General features: G+C 28.5%; 1 protein-coding gene across 1 annotated transcript; it reads left to right on the plus strand.

Moving 5' to 3' along the window:
* Positions 12,185-14,287, plus strand: LOC109350850 (protein SPEAR3-like). Its single transcript, XM_019592158.1, has 5 exons — positions 12,185-12,457; positions 12,579-12,695; positions 13,358-13,425; positions 13,562-13,640; positions 13,881-14,287. Exons 1-5 carry the CDS (start codon positions 12,239-12,241, stop codon positions 13,995-13,997), a joined length of 600 nt encoding a protein of 199 aa, XP_019447703.1. The 5' UTR covers positions 12,185-12,238; the 3' UTR covers positions 13,998-14,287.

The following is a 22,090-nucleotide window of genomic DNA, read 5'->3' on the forward strand; positions in this document are numbered from 1 at the left end:
TTATATTGAGTTAGAACAACTTCATTTTTAGAATGTGAGAAGAATGGATTTTGACCATATAATTAGGGATTGATGTTCAAGATTAATAATTACTTATGGTTATGCCATAACTTATAAAAACCATATACATTTATCTTCTACATCTTACTATTAAAATAAAGTTCAATGGTCAAAACTCTGTCTATATCACCCTATGTTGAAAAACATATTTACAATACTAAAATATTATAATCTAGTAAAAAAAGTAAACAATGAATAATAATTTTTCTTTACGATTTAGCAAATACAGCCTTTACTTAATGTATAGATAATGTTTAATTTCAACTTTTTTTTAAAAAATGATATTCAAAGTCAGAGGTTCAAGAATTATTCAGTCATTGAGGTTGGTGGTCATAAGGCGAGCAACATTGAGAGAAAAATAATCATAGTTATAAAAACCGTTTCGTATCGGCCGGTTCAACCGGAAAACCGGGTCCCTAACCGGTACGGTACAGGTGTTGAACCGGCCAAATATCAAAACCGGTCAAAACCGGTGAACCGGCCAGTATTTTATTAAACCGGCCGGTTTATACACATTTTTTTTTATAAAAAAAACTTAAAAACTTAAAAATCAATTACAAGGTGACTCATCTTTCCAACCCTTTTCAAGGCACATACTTCCAAGACATACTTAGATTACATCTTTTGGTTCCGTAACATTCGTGTGTAATCTCAGTGACATTTGTGTAATCTTGGAGTACTGTCTGAAGATAGGATTTGATAGAAAAGTATAATATTCATATGAGACAACTTTGACTCTTTGGTGTTAAATATGAAAACTCCAAATTTATTTGTTTTGTAGAGTGAGTTGTGAACTTATGTCATTTATTTATATTTTGTGGTTGTTAAGTGATACTTTTGGATTGATATATGTTTTTTAATTTAGACTTTGAATTTGTTAAAGACTTAAAGTTGTTTATTTATGTGAATTTTGAGTAGATTATAAATATGGATCATAAATTTGAGTATCTACCTATTTGTAATTTTTTTGTTATAGGTTTATCTATATATAAATATAAGTAGGTATGTCCGGTTTAACCGGCATGCGGTTTAATTACTGAACCACTGGTTGAACCACTGTACCACTATACCAGTACCCTGACCGGTTTGATAACCGGTACAGTTTAACAACACTGAAAATAATGCTTCCATTTGAAAGAAATGGAATAAAAATTGCATTTTCTAAATTTAAAATTAAGGTTAATACTTGTAAATATAATATTTTTTGGAGTAATCATTAAAGACAAATGCCTACATGTCAATACTTTTTATTTATGAGACATAATGGAAAGTTATAGTCACATTTTAAATTGAAAATAAAATGCAATAACATTTTAAAAAAACAATTTGAAAATTAAATAATCTAATAATAAGAATATAATTTTTCAAACCATTAGTGCATGATCTTAATAATCAAATGACATGTAGTGTTGAGTGACATGTGAAACACATACTACACATGACAAGAGAAAAACGAGACATAATATATTGGAATGAAGCTAAATGTCATATATAAAGAGAATGACTCATGGTCATGGTGCATTGGATTTGGACATGACAACTAATTTGTACGTATTAATAAATTTCTCACAACAAGTGAGAGAGTAGCTTGATGATGTGAGATGTGAGATGTGTGATTCTTGACTTTCGAGTATTATGTGATACATTTTTAAGTAGCTAGTCATATATATAATTATTAATTAATGTTTAATCTTTATCATTTATTAATGTTTGTATACATCAAACGTGGTTATCAAATTCATGACTTTTTACCAATAAGTTGGTTTAAGTTGTACATGTTTGATTCCTCTTAAGTAAAGTTTTGGGTTGAAGTCTTGTTGTAGATAGAAAAAGTATCCACTAGGAGAGTTAGCCCTACGTACTTATTGATATTCTCAGCTCGGACAAAATTACCTCCAATACGAGGATACATGTGAAAAACAAAAAAATTCATAACCTTTTGCCTAAATTTGGTAGTGTAGATAAAACTTTATTGATGACTTAAAAAGACATTAACATAACATCTATACCATCTCTATCCGTAATTAATATTTCATAGCATGGTAATATAAATCAAATTCGCATGGCAGCATATTACTATAAGGGGACAAACAATATTTTCATAGGAAGAAAACAATGACTTATATGATATACCCCGATGCATTAACCACTAATTAATTTTTCTATTTACTCAGAGAATTAGTATTACAAGAAACAGAAGTGGCATGATCCGGACATCTTTTTATGACAGAATTAATGATACCATTGTAAGTAACTAGAGATACACCAAACAATTTTGAGTGTGTTTTCTGATGAGTCATGAAACTTCATCATTTTGTTTGCATGGTCAGTAAACTTAGTAATCTCTTAAATACTCTGAGTTTATAAGATTGGATTTTTCCTAAAATTGATGTTAGGATAAGGATTAAGGAGTAAGTTTAAAAAACTTACTGTGTAAGTGAATCATTTCTCTTCAATAATGAGAATCCACTTATTCTAAGAATAAGTTTTTTAAACTATCGGATTTCTCTAAAATTAATAATTAGAAAGAGGAATAAATTTAAAAAACTTATTTTTGAAATAAGTGAATCTCTTCTCAAAAAAAATATCTTTCTAGGTATAAGTAACTAAATAATCGTCATGTTGTTATTATATTTATAGGTGAAAAAATTCTTTCAAATTTAGTAGTGTCAAAGACTTGTACACTACTAGATAAATAATATGCTTATTAGTCTCCAAAAGCTTGGCAAGGAGGGGTCAAAGTTAAATATGAGAATTACATGTTTTTATTTATGTCTAACTTTGTGTCTTAAATTTAATAGAAAATATCATTTAATTAAAAAATAAAATTATAAATTAATATTATTTTATGAAGTTTGATTATGTAAAAATATGATTCACAGATAAAATCATTATCCCAAAAAGAGTAAAAAGTAGCAATCTCCTCATACTTAGTGTTAGTGCCTTATGTACCCCAAAAATGAGTGTTAGTGCCTTATGGAGCACATGACCGAGGGAGATCATCATTAATGAATTTAGTTAAAAAATCACATACGTGAAAACCTTAAGGCCTTGCTTTTAAGGGTTCCTTCATTTACATGTTTTTTACTTTGTTCATTCTTCGTCATCTGTACTAAAAATCTTCTCTTTCAATGCACTGTATAGTCCTGATTGTATAAACACATCTTTAACTTGTATTTACATCAAGCTGAAATTGATTCTTCCATCAAAAATTTCTAACTCAAACTTCATGACACTTGAGAAACTTGACATTGCAACAAAAACATAATTCAATTCTTTTATAACGTGGAAGATCATTTAAGCACATAGAATTATCTATTCTATCTAAAAATAAGCTTTTCATATGTTGGAAACACTCCATTTTCCAATGAAAACTTGACTAGAGATAGCCAAACACAATATGAATAACACAACCACAACATAAGACTTAACATTGGAAAACTCAAAAAACGAAACAAAAATAAGCACAGCCGGTGTCTCAAACAGCAATCAAAATATAACACCATCTAAATTTCATACAATGCAATATAACTTCTCAACCACACTTCTCAATGTCAAAGAAAGTCAAATACAAGGTAAAGTTATTGACAAAAGGTGTGTATTGAACTACATATGTAGCTTTCGTCTCCCTCATTTTTTTACAGCCGATGTTGGATTAGTTCAACGAAGTTTATGTCAAAGAGGATGTCATAAACAACATTAAAGCACAAGAATTTGGCGTTGAGAAAATAAAATAAATGTTAGAGTGCTAAAGTATGTTTTATATCAGAAATCAAACAACAAGAGGATTGTATATATGATTGATTGAATGAAAAGAATGACATATAAAAGGAAGAAAACTAACTAACCTAAGAACCAAAACTAAATAATCAACTAAAAAGTAAGTAAATTTGAAACAATTATTATCTCAATACAATATTTTATCTAAAATATCAAAATATATTTTAACATATCAGTTGAGGATCTGGCATGGATGGAGATCAGTACAAGAATATACAACAATAGATATTGCTTTAGTTCACCACTATCTTCACTATCTGGATAATAGTACTTGTTCAAATAATTATCTTTCTTTCTTCATTAATAAATTGCATTGCTAAAAAAACATATCATTTGAGTATACCAAAGAATCATTAGTCTTCGCTTAATTTTAGAATTAGAGTTAATATTTATATATGGTTAGTGTAAAATTTTATATAAGAGACAATAATAATTATCATATAAATAATATATAATGTGCTGATAGTATAAAAATATATGGTTAATGAGTAAATGTTGAATTGTTATTTTAATAATAATAAAGAATAAGAGAATGGCAACGTTAAATTCAATTTACTTAATTATTAGAGATTGCAGCTAGGGAGGATACGTTACACGGTTGAAGATCATAAAAGAAATTATTTTTTGTATATCCAAAAGTGTATGACAGAAAGATCTGCATTATTAAAGAGATAACCTCTTCAATATTCTAAGCCTAAACCTTAACCATTACGAGAGGTAGGCTCAAGTCCCCGTGTGTGTAATGTAAAATGGAGAATCTGATATATAGATTATGCTGATTTCTGTGGATTTGGAACGGGTGGAGGTAAGAAAAGAACGATGTCTTAATCATATTTTAAATTTTGTCTTACACCAATAATATTAAATAAAAAATAAAGAATATTTAAATTGTTTATTTGATATTACATATATTTATTTATATGAGATAGAATTTGGGAAATAATTTGAGGCAATATTTTTTTTATAAGTGAAATTTTATATTTATTCTAGGTAAGAAGCTTTTGTTTGGCTTCTCTTTAATATATACACACTGCGTTTTCTAAGGGATCGTTTAGCTTTGCAAATCGTGTGGAATAATGCACCTTGTAAGAGTTTGCATGTGCTAACAAATCTATAGTGGATACCATATATATTCCCTTAACCTCTTTCCACTTTCTTTTGTCCTCGTTTTCTTATTTATTACTAGTAACTTTACAATTATATGTATCTTTTCCTGTGTAGATATGGTTCCTTTAATACTACTAATATATCGACATTAATGTAGCTTATTAGTATATGAAGTTTTTTCTCTCATAATACAGCGTTTGGATGACTACACCACAAATTTAACATATTAAAAATAAGGATTTTATATGTATATATGTGGATGGTGTAACTATTTTTACATTGTCTACACATTACTTACCATTCACATGTTAATTATCATTGTATCTTAAACAAAAGTAATACAAATCGGTGATGAAGGATGTGATGTGAGTGTAAAAAACTTTACAGTGAAAAATGCATAGATATTAAACTCTAAAAATAAATAACTCACGAACAAATCATTAATATGTATACATTGACAGTATAACTGTTTTTTACAGCAAATCATTCACCATTAATTTAATGATTATTATTGACTCTCAAATAAAAGTAAATATGTATGCATGAACAGTGCATTATTACATATTTTAAAATCATAAATTAACGGGATTCATATGTATTTTGTTAGAGTGTAATATCTATGAATTGATATTGTAAATATGTATGCATAAACAGTGCATTATTCACCATTCATTTGGAATATATTTTTTGAAAATTTAATGATAATTAAAAAAATTAATGCAATGATTGTTTAAGAAACTATTACATTATATGTATATATATATATAGATGTATATTTCTCATTTTGTTATTACCTTACATACACGTTACGTCTTCTTCTTGGTCATATTTAGGCAGCTCATTATGACAGATTCACATATATGGCGATTTTTTTATTTAATATAGAACTATTCAATCTTCAATGCCTTGAATTATAAACAAGGGAGAATAAGAAAGATAAGAATGACAATGTATATGCTTGAATGTGACATCGCTGTGTAAAGAATCATATATACAATAATACATTTAATTGATTGTATATTTTATATATACATACGTATCTATATATATGAGATTCAAATCAAATTTAATTGTAGTGAGACTAGTAATAATGGATCATATTTCTTCCTATCTAAGTTTCTCTAAATCGTTGGTATTACAAAGGTTGTTACGTATTGAGTTTTAACTTACCCCGACATCAATTTTATTGAAATCAACAACATTTTGCACAATTTATTTTTGGTTTTCCGTTATCTTCGGCCTGTTTATTTGAAGGTAGAACTAATCTCTCAAATGTACTCATCAAATTTACTATTTTCATTAGTGATTCATTTCTCTAAGAATTGAATAATACTTCTACCACTATAGTAACAACTTTATGAATTGCCTAGCATTGTTTTATACAATTAATGTTTTTTAAAACCATCTCTATACTTCACCCAAAAAAATACCATGTCTATTCCTCTAAAGTTGTTCATTAGTGACTCCCTGGTTAAAAAGAATATTTCCCAACTTGTGTATTGTATATACTTGAATTATTTAATAGAGTTAATAAGTGAAGATAAAAAACTATCGATAAAATTATTAATGTTAATCAAGCATTCCATGATCATATTATTCATATTGAAAAACAATTAATCTATTTTAAGATATGTATTTATCATTCACAATATAACATGACGTTATACAATAGAGTCAATTTCTTGTTGATACAATCCACGAGATCGATTAATTAATTGTAATTTCTTGTTGATACAATCCACAAGTATCAGATTATATATATTAATGTCATTAGAACGTGTCACATACATATCATGATTATATTAACAGCTCAAAAAATGATTTGATATACAAAAAAAGTAAAGCATAACAAGCTTATATAACAAATTTGGTTTACGAGAAAGAATAATATTATATGCGATTCTCCTTCCAAAAACTATCATATATGACTATCAATATTTTAATTTATAGTTATCATCACAATTCTACTGCTATTTCGACTGTATACATCTATGCAGCTAATTCTCCTAGGCTTAGGTTAAGAGTAAGGTTTTAGAGAAGAATGTAAAGGAATGTTTTGAAAAGTCTTCCCCTTATTTGAGAGTTGAATGAAAGAGAAGGTAATGTTTTGGAGGTTCTCTCAAACCCTCCAAAACCCTCAACAATTTGTCTATTTTTAAAGTTCACTTAATTTGGGTTTTTTGAGAAAAAATGTGAAAGTAACTAAATATTTTTTAGTAATATTATATAATTATACATTATTGTTCATTTCTCGATATTAATTACATTTTTAAAGAAAAAATAAAAAAATATTATTACATTATCATTAGTTTCCTCTCTCTTCTAAATTTTATACTCTCAAATAAGATAATTTTCTTCTTTCTCCTTACTTTTCTTCCCCTTCCTAATCCTTTGATATCTCTCCTTCCTTTAACCTAATAACTTACTAACCAAATCTTAAGTTTGAAATGGATTGCTAGCAGTATCAGCTACTCTGAATGTAAACTTTCTGTTTTGTAACTTCGGTACCCTTTCATTTTAATAAATGCATTTTTATGATAAAAAATAAGAAAACATAAGATAAATTGCATTTTTAAATAAGATTTTTTTACAATAATAATAATTTGTTTTATTAGGTTCAACTCATGCTACCAACAAGAGATTATTTCATAATATAAAGACTTTATTAGATCTATATTCAAATAAATTATATATAAAAAATTTAATTCTTGAAAGTAATATTTATTAGAATATACAATAAAAAATTAATTGTTTATCATAGAGAGGGGTTATAAAAAATAAAATAAAAAACCTTACCTATACCGTAAAGTTGTACTATTAATTAAAAAAGATCATTTGTAACTGAAGATCACTTAAAAAGGATATTTTCTTATCTATGAGCTTTCCTAAAAAAAATTGAATCACATGTTTCCGGATTGGAATTAATATTTTCTTTTGTTAAAAGAAAACCATGTATACATTAATAGGAATTTTATATATTGTTACTGTATTATCTCTCATGTATTCATATTTAATTTTCAAAAACTTAACTCAAATAAATGGTAAATAATATATTAAACAGTACATAAATATTATACTTTTTTTTATTGCTTTGCATCACTCGAGCACAATAGAATAGAAATCAAATTCTATTTCAACTGGATAATACCATTGTGGGCAGCAAAAGTCAATCTCTTAAATTATCTCCATTGTTTTAAAGAATTGTTTTCAAAGAATATAATGATATACTTTGTTCTGCTGTGTTTAGATCAACAAATTCTAAGATATAAACGGAATGAAATGGAATATTTTGAGTGGGACATAAAGTAATAGAGTGGGAAAAAGGAAAACAAAGAGGAAAGAAAAGGAAGCAAATCCCAAATTAAATTATTATACGTGTAAAACAACAAATTAATGTTATATTCCTTTTAAATAACTATTCAACTATATAAATATAATAATGTGTTTATATTCTGTCTTCTTCTTAAGCAACAAATGACATGCTTTTGGTGGGAATTAGTGGGGTTTCTTGTAATTTGAATGGGTTCACATGCATTGCTAATAAATTGGATGATTCTCACTTTCCACCATACAAAACAACTCATAAAATAATGGCTTACAAATCATGCGCGAAACAGCTCAATTAGATTTGATCCCTCAAAAGTTAATTATCACTACATTATTATTATAACCATCGTGTCTGTTTTAGGTCAATCTCTCAATAAATTAAGTAAAACTGGCTAATACCATCTCCATTTCTTTTAAATTTAGAAACAATGTAAAACTGTGGATCGTAAATCCGTTAAAAAATAATTTTATTTGAATTCTGAGTCAACAATCTCTTAGATGCATTATGATTAAGGTTGCAATGATATTTTTTGTACAAAAAAAAAATATCATTACAAGCTTAATAATAAGCTTCTAATGACATATTCATGTATTAGCTAAACTAAACGGTTCAATATTCTACCATTTATGTATGACAGAATTATTAGTGTTATTGAGTTTATTCAAGTATGAAGTCTCACATTGGATATGCGAGGAGGAGTGAAATAATTTATAAAGAAGAGGAGTAGAAGACAATTAGAACAAAAATATATCTCATGACATAAGAGTTTTACCACCACTTATAAAATCAGATTCATGTAGTACTTCATCACATCAATAATATTATTTCAGAATTGTATCATGTACTATATTAGGGTTAAGACCAGATTCATGTGTACTTCATCACATGAAGATGAATAATATTAATTCAGATTGTATCTTGTATTATACTAATAGGTTAAGACTATGTATTGTAAGTATTAATTGAAAATGACTAGTTTATATAATATTTATGTTGGATGGAATTCATGTCTTATAACCTACAATTTTATAAATTAAAAACTTACATACAAATCGTGGTTGTTATTCACAATTATAATGGAAAAATAATCTGAAAAGAAATTGTGGATACAATTCACGAATTTAAATTCTATTGAAACCGTGTCTTGTAGCCACAATTTTGTTTAAAAAATAAGCATGATGGAAATAATGGCTACTATACAAAACTCGTAACAAATTAAAAAATATTATTGTGCCTTTAAGACACAATTTTCACTAAAACAATGGCAAAAGGCCATAATTGTTGTCGAAAAAAAAATTGTGCCTCGCAGCCACAATTTCCTCATTTTTTTTGTTATAATCATTGATATTTCATCCTCCCAAAAAAAATCACGTATGTAACTGACAACAATCCTTGCTTCCAATAATCTACCATGTTTGTTGGAAATTGGTACAAGAATTTTTTTCATTGATTTCCTTTATTTGTATTAAATAAATAACCTAAGAACCAACAAAATGTTGTCTAGTAATATCACATATACGTAAAAAGATTTAAAAGTTGAATCTTAAAAGTGATACTGATTAGAAATAATACTCACATATTTTAAAATATATTAGTTTTTTCATACAGTAAAAAGATATTCTTAATTATACCAAAAAAAAAATATAAAACAACATGAACAAAGGAGTTATTTTATCTCCATTAATTTTTTGTTGTGGAATGTTAACTATTGTCTTTGCTTCCCAAAGAGAAAATTGAAACATTGTCTTCAATAAAATATTAAGTCGATTTCAAATTAATACAGCTCTATTTTTACTATTATGAAAAAAGGCATTAAGACAGTTGAAACTTAGAAATAGTATTGGAATTATGTTTATGTCTGGATAATGTAAGGAATTAGAGTGGATATAGACATGTCTATTTTTATATAAGACATAAAATATCATTAGAGATGACAATGAGTGCGGTTGGGCCTTGGTATTGCTTTCTTGTTCCTAAACTCACAATATTTGCAGGTATCGGTGCGGGTAACAAGTATTTGCAGGTACCCAACGAATTTTCAATTTTAATTATATATTTATATATTTTTTAATAATCATTAAGTAAAAATAGTTATTACATGAATAATATGACAAATTTATGATCATAGTTAAATAAATATAATTTATTATGAAACAATAATAAAGTATATCATACATAACCTTAAAATAATAATAAGTATATATAAAAATGTAATTAAAAACTAAATATTTAAATTTGCGGTACCTACGAGGCAAGTATCATAAAACTCGTTCTCACACATAAGTTATTATTGCGATACCCATTACAGTATTTTCACGGGTCAGGTTTTTTATCATCCCTAAATATCATATATTGTTCACCCTAAATATTGACACTTGAGTTTGCAGGTTGTCCTAAATAAAATTTTAATATATATATATAAATATATAAACATTAATCATACAAAATAAACAATGCATAATTCGCATATATATAAATATATTTATCATAATAAATAGTTATATAAATGAAATGATACACAAAATATAAATATATAGATAGTACATAATATACATTGCATATGATTTACATAAAAAAAAAAAAATATGAATATATATATATATATAATATACAAAATACAATTACATATATATAATAAGAAAATGTAGTATTTTCTCATATTTGATATTTCACATTTTTCATTCTATGTCCGTTAAATAAGTACAGAGAAACCGTATGGACTTTGCGAAATTGCCAGTTAGAAATACGAAAAAGATTGGAATCTGTGATTCAAAAACGATTGAGCATCTGAATTAAAATTATTAATTGGTGTTTTAATTATTCATTACTACGTTTATTTTACTTTACTTTCCTTTCACAATAGGTTGCTTAATTATGGAATTTGACAGCTGTGGCGTTTCAGTGTTTAGTGTATTACAATACCAGCTGAGACAAATTGACCGTGAACTGGGAAACCACATGCAAAATGGAACCCACTTGTGTAGTTTTGCTATCTATATCAATCTTTGCAATCAAATATTCAAAAAAATCAAATATGAAATGTACTTAAAAAAATCATACGGAGAAGAATCAGAGTCAATTAATTAAATAGCAACGAATCATTGCAGTGAGAGAGGCTGAGCCTAACATACACAAAACAATATTTTATGATTATAAATTATATAAATAAAATAGTTATACTTGCAGCCTACCATATGGTTCCATTCCAGCTTATTTAACTTATTAAATTAAATGATAAACAACTGATTTCAGATTAGACTTAAAAGTCTATATAAGAAATGTGTAGAAATATTATTAATATTATATTCAAATTAAATATGTTAAACACCATATTTGATGATCACAATGAAAATAGAGGACGACTCCTACTAAATTTTACTTTTTTTTATGTAGTCAAAGGCATTTATTAGATAAAGAATTACTCTCTTTTAGGTATATAATTATCTTTCCCCTTAAATATCATTTTTAGAAATCAAACTTTTAACATTTTAGTCTACTAAAAAATCTAACATAGTTTTACAAGAATAAACCAAGATCTTATTGATGCACTAGCTTTTACTTAAAATATTATGCGTGGAATCCTTGAATTTTTACCTAATTATTACCACGTTTGAAATTGAATTGCCTACTATAGTTAAAGATCATAAATTATTTTATTAATAAAAGAAAATATGGAGGTAAGATTATAGGAAGAGAGATAAAGGGCATAAAATCTAGGTGTATATAGCATTGAAATCAATACACAATCTGATCCAGCTATGCAATAATTCCTGGAGTGCAAGCAGCAGCAACAGTAGCTTAAAAGCACCATTAGAGATCTCTCATTTCCCATCTACAAGTGAAACTAGTATTTGCAAAAAGCCAAACATCTCTTTCTTTCTTACTCTCTTTCTTTTCTTTCTTTCTTTCTTTCTTATTCTCTTGGTATATCACAACAAGAAAAAAGAGAAGAGTTAATCAAATATGGGTAGTAGTTATTTTGGAGAGCCAAACATGGGAAATGAAAAAGGAAGTGGATCTTCCTCTTCTTCTTCATCAAAGAAAGGGAAAAAGAGCAATTCAGATAAACCAAAACAACCACAAAGAGGACTTGGTGTTGCACAATTAGAGAAAATCAGGTTACATGGTCAAATGGCTTATCATCCTTCTCTTCATAGCCCTTACCCTTCCAATTTCAATGATGTAATATATTAAACCTCTCTATTATTTTCTCTACTTAATTTCTCTAAAAGCTAGCTTTTTTTTAATTCATTTTGTGAAATTCAACATGGGGTTTTAAATTTTGTCCCTAATGAACATGCAGGAAGATCCAAGAATGCAAATACCGCCATATTCATCAGTGCCATCATCATCATCATTTTCTTACTCTTCCTCATCTACATCATATTCACCTTCATATGGCTTCCAACCCAACATTGTGGTAGGTGCAATTTAGTTTTGACTTTTCTTAAATATTGTCAAATAATAAGTTTTACACTAGTAGTTGTACCATACTAAACTAATTATTTTTCATTCTTTGTGATGGGAGTAAACATATTCTTCAGATCTTTTCATCAATCACAAGTTAATTAGTAACTATAACTGCAAAACCAATCTATGCAAGTAAACAGTAAACAACCACAAAGAAGTGCTATTTCTTAACGTCTTTCTGTCTATTCCAATTTATTTATTTTTTAAAATGATATGAGTATATAACCCATTTGTCTTAAAACTTAGGAGTTTATAACACAGCCTTACAAATCTGTTGATTTGAATTAACTCTCTCCTATACTTGGTTGAATCTTGAAGCCCATTTGTATATTACTTTAATAATCAAAGGTAGCACTAAACCTAGATGACGAGGGATGAACTCATGTGTGTTATTCTAGCTGAAAATGATATACAAAATGATCATTCTAATTAAGGTGATGGGAATAGTCTAACACTGCCTTTGAAATTATCTTCCATGTTATTGGCATTGCAGTTATCTAATCCTCATATCTAAATGTTGCAAAAAATATGAGGATTAGAGCGAATTTGTGTCATGAGAGCGAGTTTGTAAAATCTTGAAAATTTTGACAAAAAAAATGTTTGCAAATGCAGATGGGCCTACCAGAATATGAAAAATCAAACATCAGATATGGAGATTCTCAACCAACTAATACAGCAAGGTTCTTAACTCTTTTATCCCCATTTACGTTCTTTCCATGATAAGCAAAATATGTTTTAATTTTATCAAACTTGGATTTTATTTTATTGTCATGATGAATTTCTTGTTGATATGTGAAATTCTTTATCTTAAACCAGATGGGAAAATGCCAATACTAGCTTTGACAACCAGTCTCTTGCTCAATCCAACATTACTAGACCCTTCCTAAACCTACATGTAAGGAATTGTTTTCCAAATCCACATGTCTCATTTAATTTAACAGTTTAATATCTATGCACTGTCATATGTTGTTTACGTGTTAACTATTACTAATTTCGGAAGTTTATAAAATTGTAACACATAGACATACAAGAGGCATTATATTTGATATTTGACATTCCATACATTGTCTTTGAAATCCAATAATTATACTAAACTTCAAAATGACTTTATTATATGTTTCCATTCTTTTATTAGGACTCACAAGACATAGATACCATGAGACAAAGGAGTGGTTCTGGGCGCTCAAGAAGTCAGAACTCTGAATCAAGTGACACTCAAGAACTAGATTTGGAGCTCAGATTATCTCTCTGATCTGAAACTACAAAATGTAGCTTTTCTCATAATTGTAATGCGTTTATTTACAATTTCAAATGGCAGAAGCATAAAAAAAAATCAGCAAGCAAATATATGTGATTGTTTCCAATTTCAACCGAAGATCATATGTAAGATATAGATGGACACTTCACATATAAATAGTCCTTAGTTTTTATTTGTTTCTATTAGTTAGCTTATAGCTATTTCATGAACTTGGCAATTTATCTTTGTAATGTGTTTAGACTCTAAAGGTAAGGAGCAAGAGACCTGGAATAAATATATACACATGATTTTCTTTTCTTCAATCGACATTGAACAGTATATATTTTCTAGAGGCATGCTATAACCTTTGTCTTAATCTTTTATCATAAATATGTTAATCGATAGAATATTGATCTCAAAATCTACTGTTGTTATTGAGGCTTCATTCTAACAATATTCTACAAGTACAACTCTACTATCTTATCTTTGATACGTACAATATCAGTTATCCATTATTCTCTCTAATGCATTCATTCTTACTTATATTTTCTCAAACATATCTTCTCACAAAAAAACACCATTTTCATATACTATATTGAGTATCACTTTACATTCACTGCTATTAAGTGTGTTATTATTAACATAATTTATTAGAACATTATTTCTATACAAGTAGTGAATCCCATGTAGACTTAATTGTTGTTCATAAAATATTTTACACATTTAAATACAAGTGTATGGTTTTTTCATATTAGCAATGTTTAATACATACATTCCAAAGGATCTATCACCCAATTAGAATAGGAGAAATTGACTCCTAAGAATTTGCTTCTGATAATATCTAGATCATAATAATAAGTTAGCTATAGGTACTGCTCCAGTTTGTAGCTTATAAGAAGTTTGGAGCATATTCAGTCAATCAATAAGGTACTAGATTCCTTTAGTGAATAAAAATAGAATGAAACTTAAAAAGATTTTTTAAAAATAGAGCTTTTTTTTAAAATAGAGTTACTAGAGTTTAAAAAGTAACCTTTAGAAAGTTAATTTTAGTATCTTTCCAAAAGTCTTCAGTAATTTCCTTTTCAGTTGTACTCTTTTAAAATTTACCAAAATGACTAATTATACCACACTAAAATAGTTACTAATAATCATAAATAACTATATTTTAATAACTATTATAAATAATTACTAATAATTTTATCAAATTACATAGATAATTAAATAGTTAATTATATAATTTTATCAAATTACTAATATTTATTTAATTATCTACATATTTAATCACTTCAATTAATAATTATAAATTAATAAATAACTAAACAAAAAATAAATATTATGTCATTTTAAGTAAGAGAAAAAGATATATATATCGATGTAAATATTTTTTTACGGATTTCGATTAATTCTAAAACTAGTTTTATCAATCAAGTCTAATGCAATAAGTTATCATCATAACTATAAACTACGACTTACAGGCTAATTTTGTATACTTAACCTGTTTTAAGATTCTCTCTAAGCCAAGTGAATTATCTTCATTAAAAACGATTTATTCCCTCTAACCACACCTCCCATATTTTTTGATAAGTACCACACCTCCCATATGACTACGAACCGAATTAAATGTCACGTCTGTCATGCTCTCTTTTTGAGCTTTAATAAACCAATATATTTGAGAAATGTGTAATAACCAATATGTGAAGTTGTAGCTAAAAAAGTGTGTTGTTTTATAGTATCATAAATATATAAAATGCAAAATGTGTGATTCAGTGATTTGTTTTGGTTTTATAACTTATTAGAAATTCGATCTAATCCAATGAGTTCTTTACAAAACTAATGCAAAATGATCCAAAAGAAATGTTTTTTTTTATCGATTTACAATGCGATTTTGTTTTAAATCATTTTTTGGATTTGAACACCCTACTATATTGTACGTTTAACACATGCACCTTCATTTCTCGTGAGATTGCTTTCCTTTGGAAGTTTGTAACATTGATCAGTATAATAATTTTCACACATATATTAGCCCCTGTCCTATAGAAAAGGGTTTCCATGGAACTTTAAGGGCATATTTACCACAATTAAGTTGGAATTTTTTGTTGATACAATTCAACTAAATATAACCCAGGTACCTTGTGAATGCTATCATACCATAACATACAATGCAACTATTTGTATGTAGAACAAAAATCAACTATGTCAAAATAACTTTATTTTTGTATTCTCAACCAATCAAATACTATCACCTGTAATTGTGTTAATTTAATATTTATTTAATATATATTTGTCAAAATCATATTGTTAATAATGGATTTGGATTAGGTAAAGAAAAATGACATGAAAGATCTCAATTCTTCTATCTCTCTCCACTTAAAGTAGCAAAAATAACCATTTGCTAGTTTAGCAATTGCTTTGACACAACCTATGCTATATCAACCCCATGCAGAAGTGCATTAGATTAATATCAACCACATAATTAAAATTGACTCTAGATTCATATGTTCACTGCACAACAAAAAAGCCAAAGTAAATAACCATGCAATATAGAAAGATCAATAAAAAACAAATAACAGATTTTCTTTCAATACAAGGAACTTGATTTATTATTAACAAACATTAACTACCAAGTTTGTCATGGTAAAATGATTTATGTGTGACATCAGACCTTTAAAATAAGCTAAAATCTATACAAAATGTCAACAAGACTTGTATTCTAGACAACTCTAGATGTTTCAGTTCCTCTATGCCTAATCCGGTCAGGTCTTTACCCAACATATGTCTAAAATCAATGGTGGAAACATTAATACTTCATGCAAGATATAGGGAAATGCTTAAGTGTAAGAATGAATCTAGTATGAAACCAAGTATGGTTTCTGCATAAATTGTTCATTCGAATCACGGTGCAGGATGAAATCAAGGCTTATTCAAAGTGTTTTAATTGTCAGAACATCATTTTGCAGGTTATTGTAATTTGTAAGAGATACACTTGTACTAAAATAGCACTTCCCCTAAGAAATGAGTAATACAAAAAAGGTGACATAATTAACATGAATAATTGAATATAACAAATTGAAAGAGAACACATAGAATTGCTCTGTTTCTAGCTTTTCAATTTCATCTTTAAGAATCCCCACCATCTTAAACTCCTCATTCTGAAGTTAAAACTTGTTATTAGACATGACAATCCAATAATGAGTCTAAGAACAAAAACACTAGAACAACGATTATTTAGGCAAGCAATTTGCACTTACTATAATAATAAAACATTTTCATATACTATAATAAAGTGAAATCTCAAGTTACCTTACTAAAGGAGAATAAGAGAGTACATCTTTTCTATATTCCACTACCGTTGCATCCAAGGAAATATTGTATTCATTGTATCTTGAAAGAGTTCACTTCATATTGTAAAAATAATTTGCAAGCACAAAAAATAGGTTTAGATAGTAGGAAATGAAGCATAACTTCACTTGCCATGTTTCAAACTCACTCAACTGTTCTGAAGCTCTAAGTATGAAAGGAGCTTTATTTTTTTAGTATCTCCATCTTAGTTATTGAATAATTCCATCAATGTCAATCACAAATTTCATAATTATAGAAAATAACTTTGCAAATTCATACAAAAGCAGTCTTTTAAGTGAATAGAAACTCCAATTTCACATTGCTGAGGTAAGGTTTAAGAAAAAATAGCTGGAATTAAAACAAAACAAACAAAAAATACCATAGGCAACATACACACCTTGTAAATAAATTAAATTGAAACAAATAATTAAGAGATATCACTTTCACACAAATTAAATTGTAAAAAAAAGAGAGATGTAAAATTGAGACTTATAGGAAATATCGAATATCACATGCACAATGAACAAACTTTAGAAAAATAATAAACTAACTAAATAAATAAAATTAAATTGTGCCCACTTTCTAGAAAAGGGGTAAAATTGAATGAAAATGATAACAGCAACCTCAACATCATAGAGAATAGTAAGTTCATGCGCTTTCTTCAACAACCTAGTTCTTCTCTTTGAGAATGTAACTTGTCTGCTATTAGCATTCTCAATCTTTTTTATCTCAACTTTTCCTCTGCCCAACTTTCTTTTTTGTTCTGGAAGCCAAAAACTAGTGGAGAAAAAAGTGTAAAGATTGTTCCTTTGTTGTTGTAAACTCTATTGTAGAGGGTTTTGGGAAAATGGGTGGTACTGAAAATAGAAGTAAAGATAAAGGGAGGGAAAGAGAGAGCTAAGTAGATTTGTGCATGATGGATGGGTAAAGGAAAAGTCACATGAAATGAATAATATATATTTTTTAGTGAAGAATGAGGTGGATTTTTTTAAATGACATGACAGAATATAATTAGTCAGAACATGATTGAGGATACCAAGTTGGGACAGGTGATCCCCATCCAACGAAATGGAGAAATGAATGTTGAGTTGAGAGGAAGGAAATGTTAGAGGAAGAAAAAAATGTTATATTGGGTAGGGAAAAGTCACATGAAATGAACAACAAATATTTTTTTAATGAAAAATGAGGTGGATTTTTTAAATGACATGGCAGAATGTAATTGGTTGGGACAAGATTGAGGACACCAAGTTGGGACAAATGATCCCCGTCCCATTTCGTTGGTGTCACTCTCTCCATTTTCTTTTCTTTCTCTCACCAATAACAATTTTAAAGAATAGATAAAGAGAAAATTAACTTATTTTTCTTTTTGGGTTGTGTTCTCTTTGCTTCCCTCTCCATTCTCCCCACATGGCAGATGTAAGTCCTCTTTTCTTTCTTTTATTCTAGTTTTAATGTAAAACTCACTCACATCAGTTTTATTGTTGTATAGTTTTTATAATATATGATGTTTGGAATAAGTCCTTTCAACTCTGGATCATTAAGTCTTTGTTTTCAAAACTGAAACAAGAATAGGAGAACTGTATTGTGAATTTAGCATTAGTAAGATATGTAAATTACCCCAGCTTAAAAATGCCAACATTATATGCTTGCCAAGAACTCAAGTTCCTGAATGGCTATTGTAACAAGACACATTGCAAATGAAATAGAGTGAGCAAATGAGGTAGCAATTTATATATCATTTGAAATTCAGAATAAAACATCAAAAGTGTTTGGCAATCAACATTTCCTTACCCAATACCACATTTCTTTCTTCCTCTAACATTTCCTTCCTCTCAACTCAACATTCATTTCTTCTTTTCGGTGGTGACATGGCAGAATATAATTGGCCAGGACAAAATTGGGAACACCAAGTTGGGACAGGAGATCCTCATCCTGTAATATGGGGTATTCCTACATCAATCACATTTTCTCACAATTTTTCAAAAAAATGTAATAAAGTAATTATAAAAGTAACCTAAACTTGGCCACAACCAAAATTTTAAACCATAGAGGTTATAACAATTTATTATCAAATATCAATCAATTATTGTTTCCAAAAAGCACAAATCTTTTAATTGAAGGTTATAAAAAATGACCAAATTGGTATCTCAAATAAGATATCAGTATTGAGAAATTTAGAATCAATTTCCCTCCTCTGTGTAATACAAAATGGACATTTGCGGAAGTAGTAAGTGGATAAAGAAAATAAAAAAGAGTAGAAGAATAACACCAAAAAATTTAATGTGAAAAGGAAATAACCACATGACCTAGTCTAGAAAATATCTACACCATAGAAAGTAAGATTATAATATTTGACTCTCTCTTACTAAGAGGATAACACTCAATCTCACCAAAAAAGATGGAAATACAAATTCTCTCTAGTATCTCACTAAGAATACAAGTCTCGCACTAAATGAATATAAACTCTCTCTTTTTTTCTCTATGTTGTTCTTTCTCACTTGCTTGTTGCATCTCTTCCTCACAAGTAAAGATGGCAAAATCGGCATTGCTCGCGGGCGCACCCACATAACACGCATTTTTTTGCGGCCAGTGCATACAAATTTTGTCCATTTTCCTGTTTCGCCTAACCCGTTTTGCCCGCCAAGTTCGCGGGCATTTCCATTCGGCATGCATGCGGCCCATAAACATGATTTAAGGAAAAAGTAAAAAGATGTAATGTGATTTTTAATCTCTAAAAAAATTGTAATCTAATGTGATTTGCTAAAATTCATATAAAATATTAAAAAAATTGTTACTTTTTTATCTTCAATTACTTTATTTAATTTATTTTTTATATTTTTTACTTATTCAACAATGCTCACAGGCCACTCGTTAGCCCATTTTAAAACGGGCAGGACATTGAATTTTGTCCGTTAAACCAATGCGGGCATGCCCGCTCCCGCTTAAATTTTTGCGGGCATTTGTGTGCGCTGGCTAAACGGGCCAAGTGGCCTGGTTTTCCATCTCTACTCACAAGTCCCTTATATATAGTGAAGAGGATGAATGCTTTATCATAAAGATATAATAGATGATTAATTGTTGTCATATTTTTCAAGACACCTGGAAAAGTGTTACTCCAACTTTTTAAGTTAGACTTCAAAGTTCTCAAGAATCAATGAATAATTCCAAGACCTTGGAATAACCATCATTGAATATACTCAATGGTTCATCTACCTGTTAGATATTTCCTGATGATTGATGAAATATCAATTCTAGGATCTTGAATATCATGATTCTTACACATAATATAAAACAAGGATATAAAGTCATACCTGAATCTCTGAATCCATGTTCTCTGATCTACTCCATTGATATACCTTTTGAGAGAGTTTTGGTATGATGATATTCCTCAACCAAATCTTTAATTCCTTTTGGAACCTTCGTTTTCTCTCTCATGGGGAGAGGTGAAAACTATTTGCGATTTGGTGTATTGGGGATCATAACCATTCCTTATGTGTTAACTTATAGGGTCATATTATCTCATATAGGTCAACTATTTGGGTATCAACTCATTAAACTCATATCTGTTATCAATTTCAGAAGTCTTATAGGTTGTCATTAATTAGATTACATGTTTTGTAACCCCAAAATAAATAGTCAATATAATTGTATTAAATATATGATGTCCACCTTAATTAGAAATTATGAATTTCTAACAATCTCCCACGTGGACTTCATATTTTTCTTGGAACAATTATATTACATATTCTTTATGCGCGCATCTGTATGCTATTTATATTTAGACTTTTCCTTAATACAATCTGGTTCATCTCATATATCAACTTTGGAACCCCCGCGCCCTCTATCACATTCAAACGTGCCTCGACCACGATGATCACCATACCAATATACTAAATGACATAGATCAAATATGGATGAGTGACATGGAAATTTCATGCAATGTGATCTTAAACATGTCTATTTCCAACTGGTCCTTCTTTATTCTTTAGTGAGATCAATTCAAAGTCTTTAATTGCAACACAATAGTTACCATACACAATTTTTTTTGTAAAAATGGAACAATAAACCATCAACTTTATTATGCATAAAAAATTGTATATAACATCCAAAGTAAATCATAAAACATATAGACTCCCATTAAACTAAGATATCCTAAGGAACAACACCCATATGAGCAACATGCTCATGAAAGACTTTAGATACCAAACTCTTAGTCAGTGGATCAATTAGCATAAAATTTGTCCCTATATGTTCTATAGAAATTTGTCCATTTTGAACACTTTCTTTAACAACCAGAAACTTTATGTCAATGAATTTTAGCTTTGTAGAACTCATATTATTGTTGGAGTAAAGAACTGCGAGCTTACTATCACAATAAATTCTTGGTGGTCTTTTAGTACCATCAACCACACGTAAGCCAGTGACAAAAATTCTGCAACCATATGGCATGGTATGATATTTCAAAACAAACCATGAACTCTACTACCATGGTTGAAGGAGCTATGAGCGTCTGTTTAGTAGACTTCCAAGAGATATCACCTTCAACCAAGAAAAAACATATATATCCAGCGGTGTAGTATCTGTTGTCTAGACACCCAAAAAATCAGAGTCAAAGTACCAAATGATCTCTAAATTCTCAGACATTCGATAAGTGAACATGTACTCATTTGTTCTCTTCAAGTAACATATAACACGTTTGATTCCAGTGATGCATTACAGAATTGCACAAATATCTTTTCAAAACTCTCACGACAAACGTTATGTCGGGA

This window comes from Lupinus angustifolius, chromosome LG06 (genome assembly GCF_001865875.1).
Source record: "Lupinus angustifolius cultivar Tanjil chromosome LG06, LupAngTanjil_v1.0, whole genome shotgun sequence".
In the NCBI taxonomy this organism is placed as follows: Eukaryota; Viridiplantae; Streptophyta; class Magnoliopsida; order Fabales; family Fabaceae; genus Lupinus; species Lupinus angustifolius.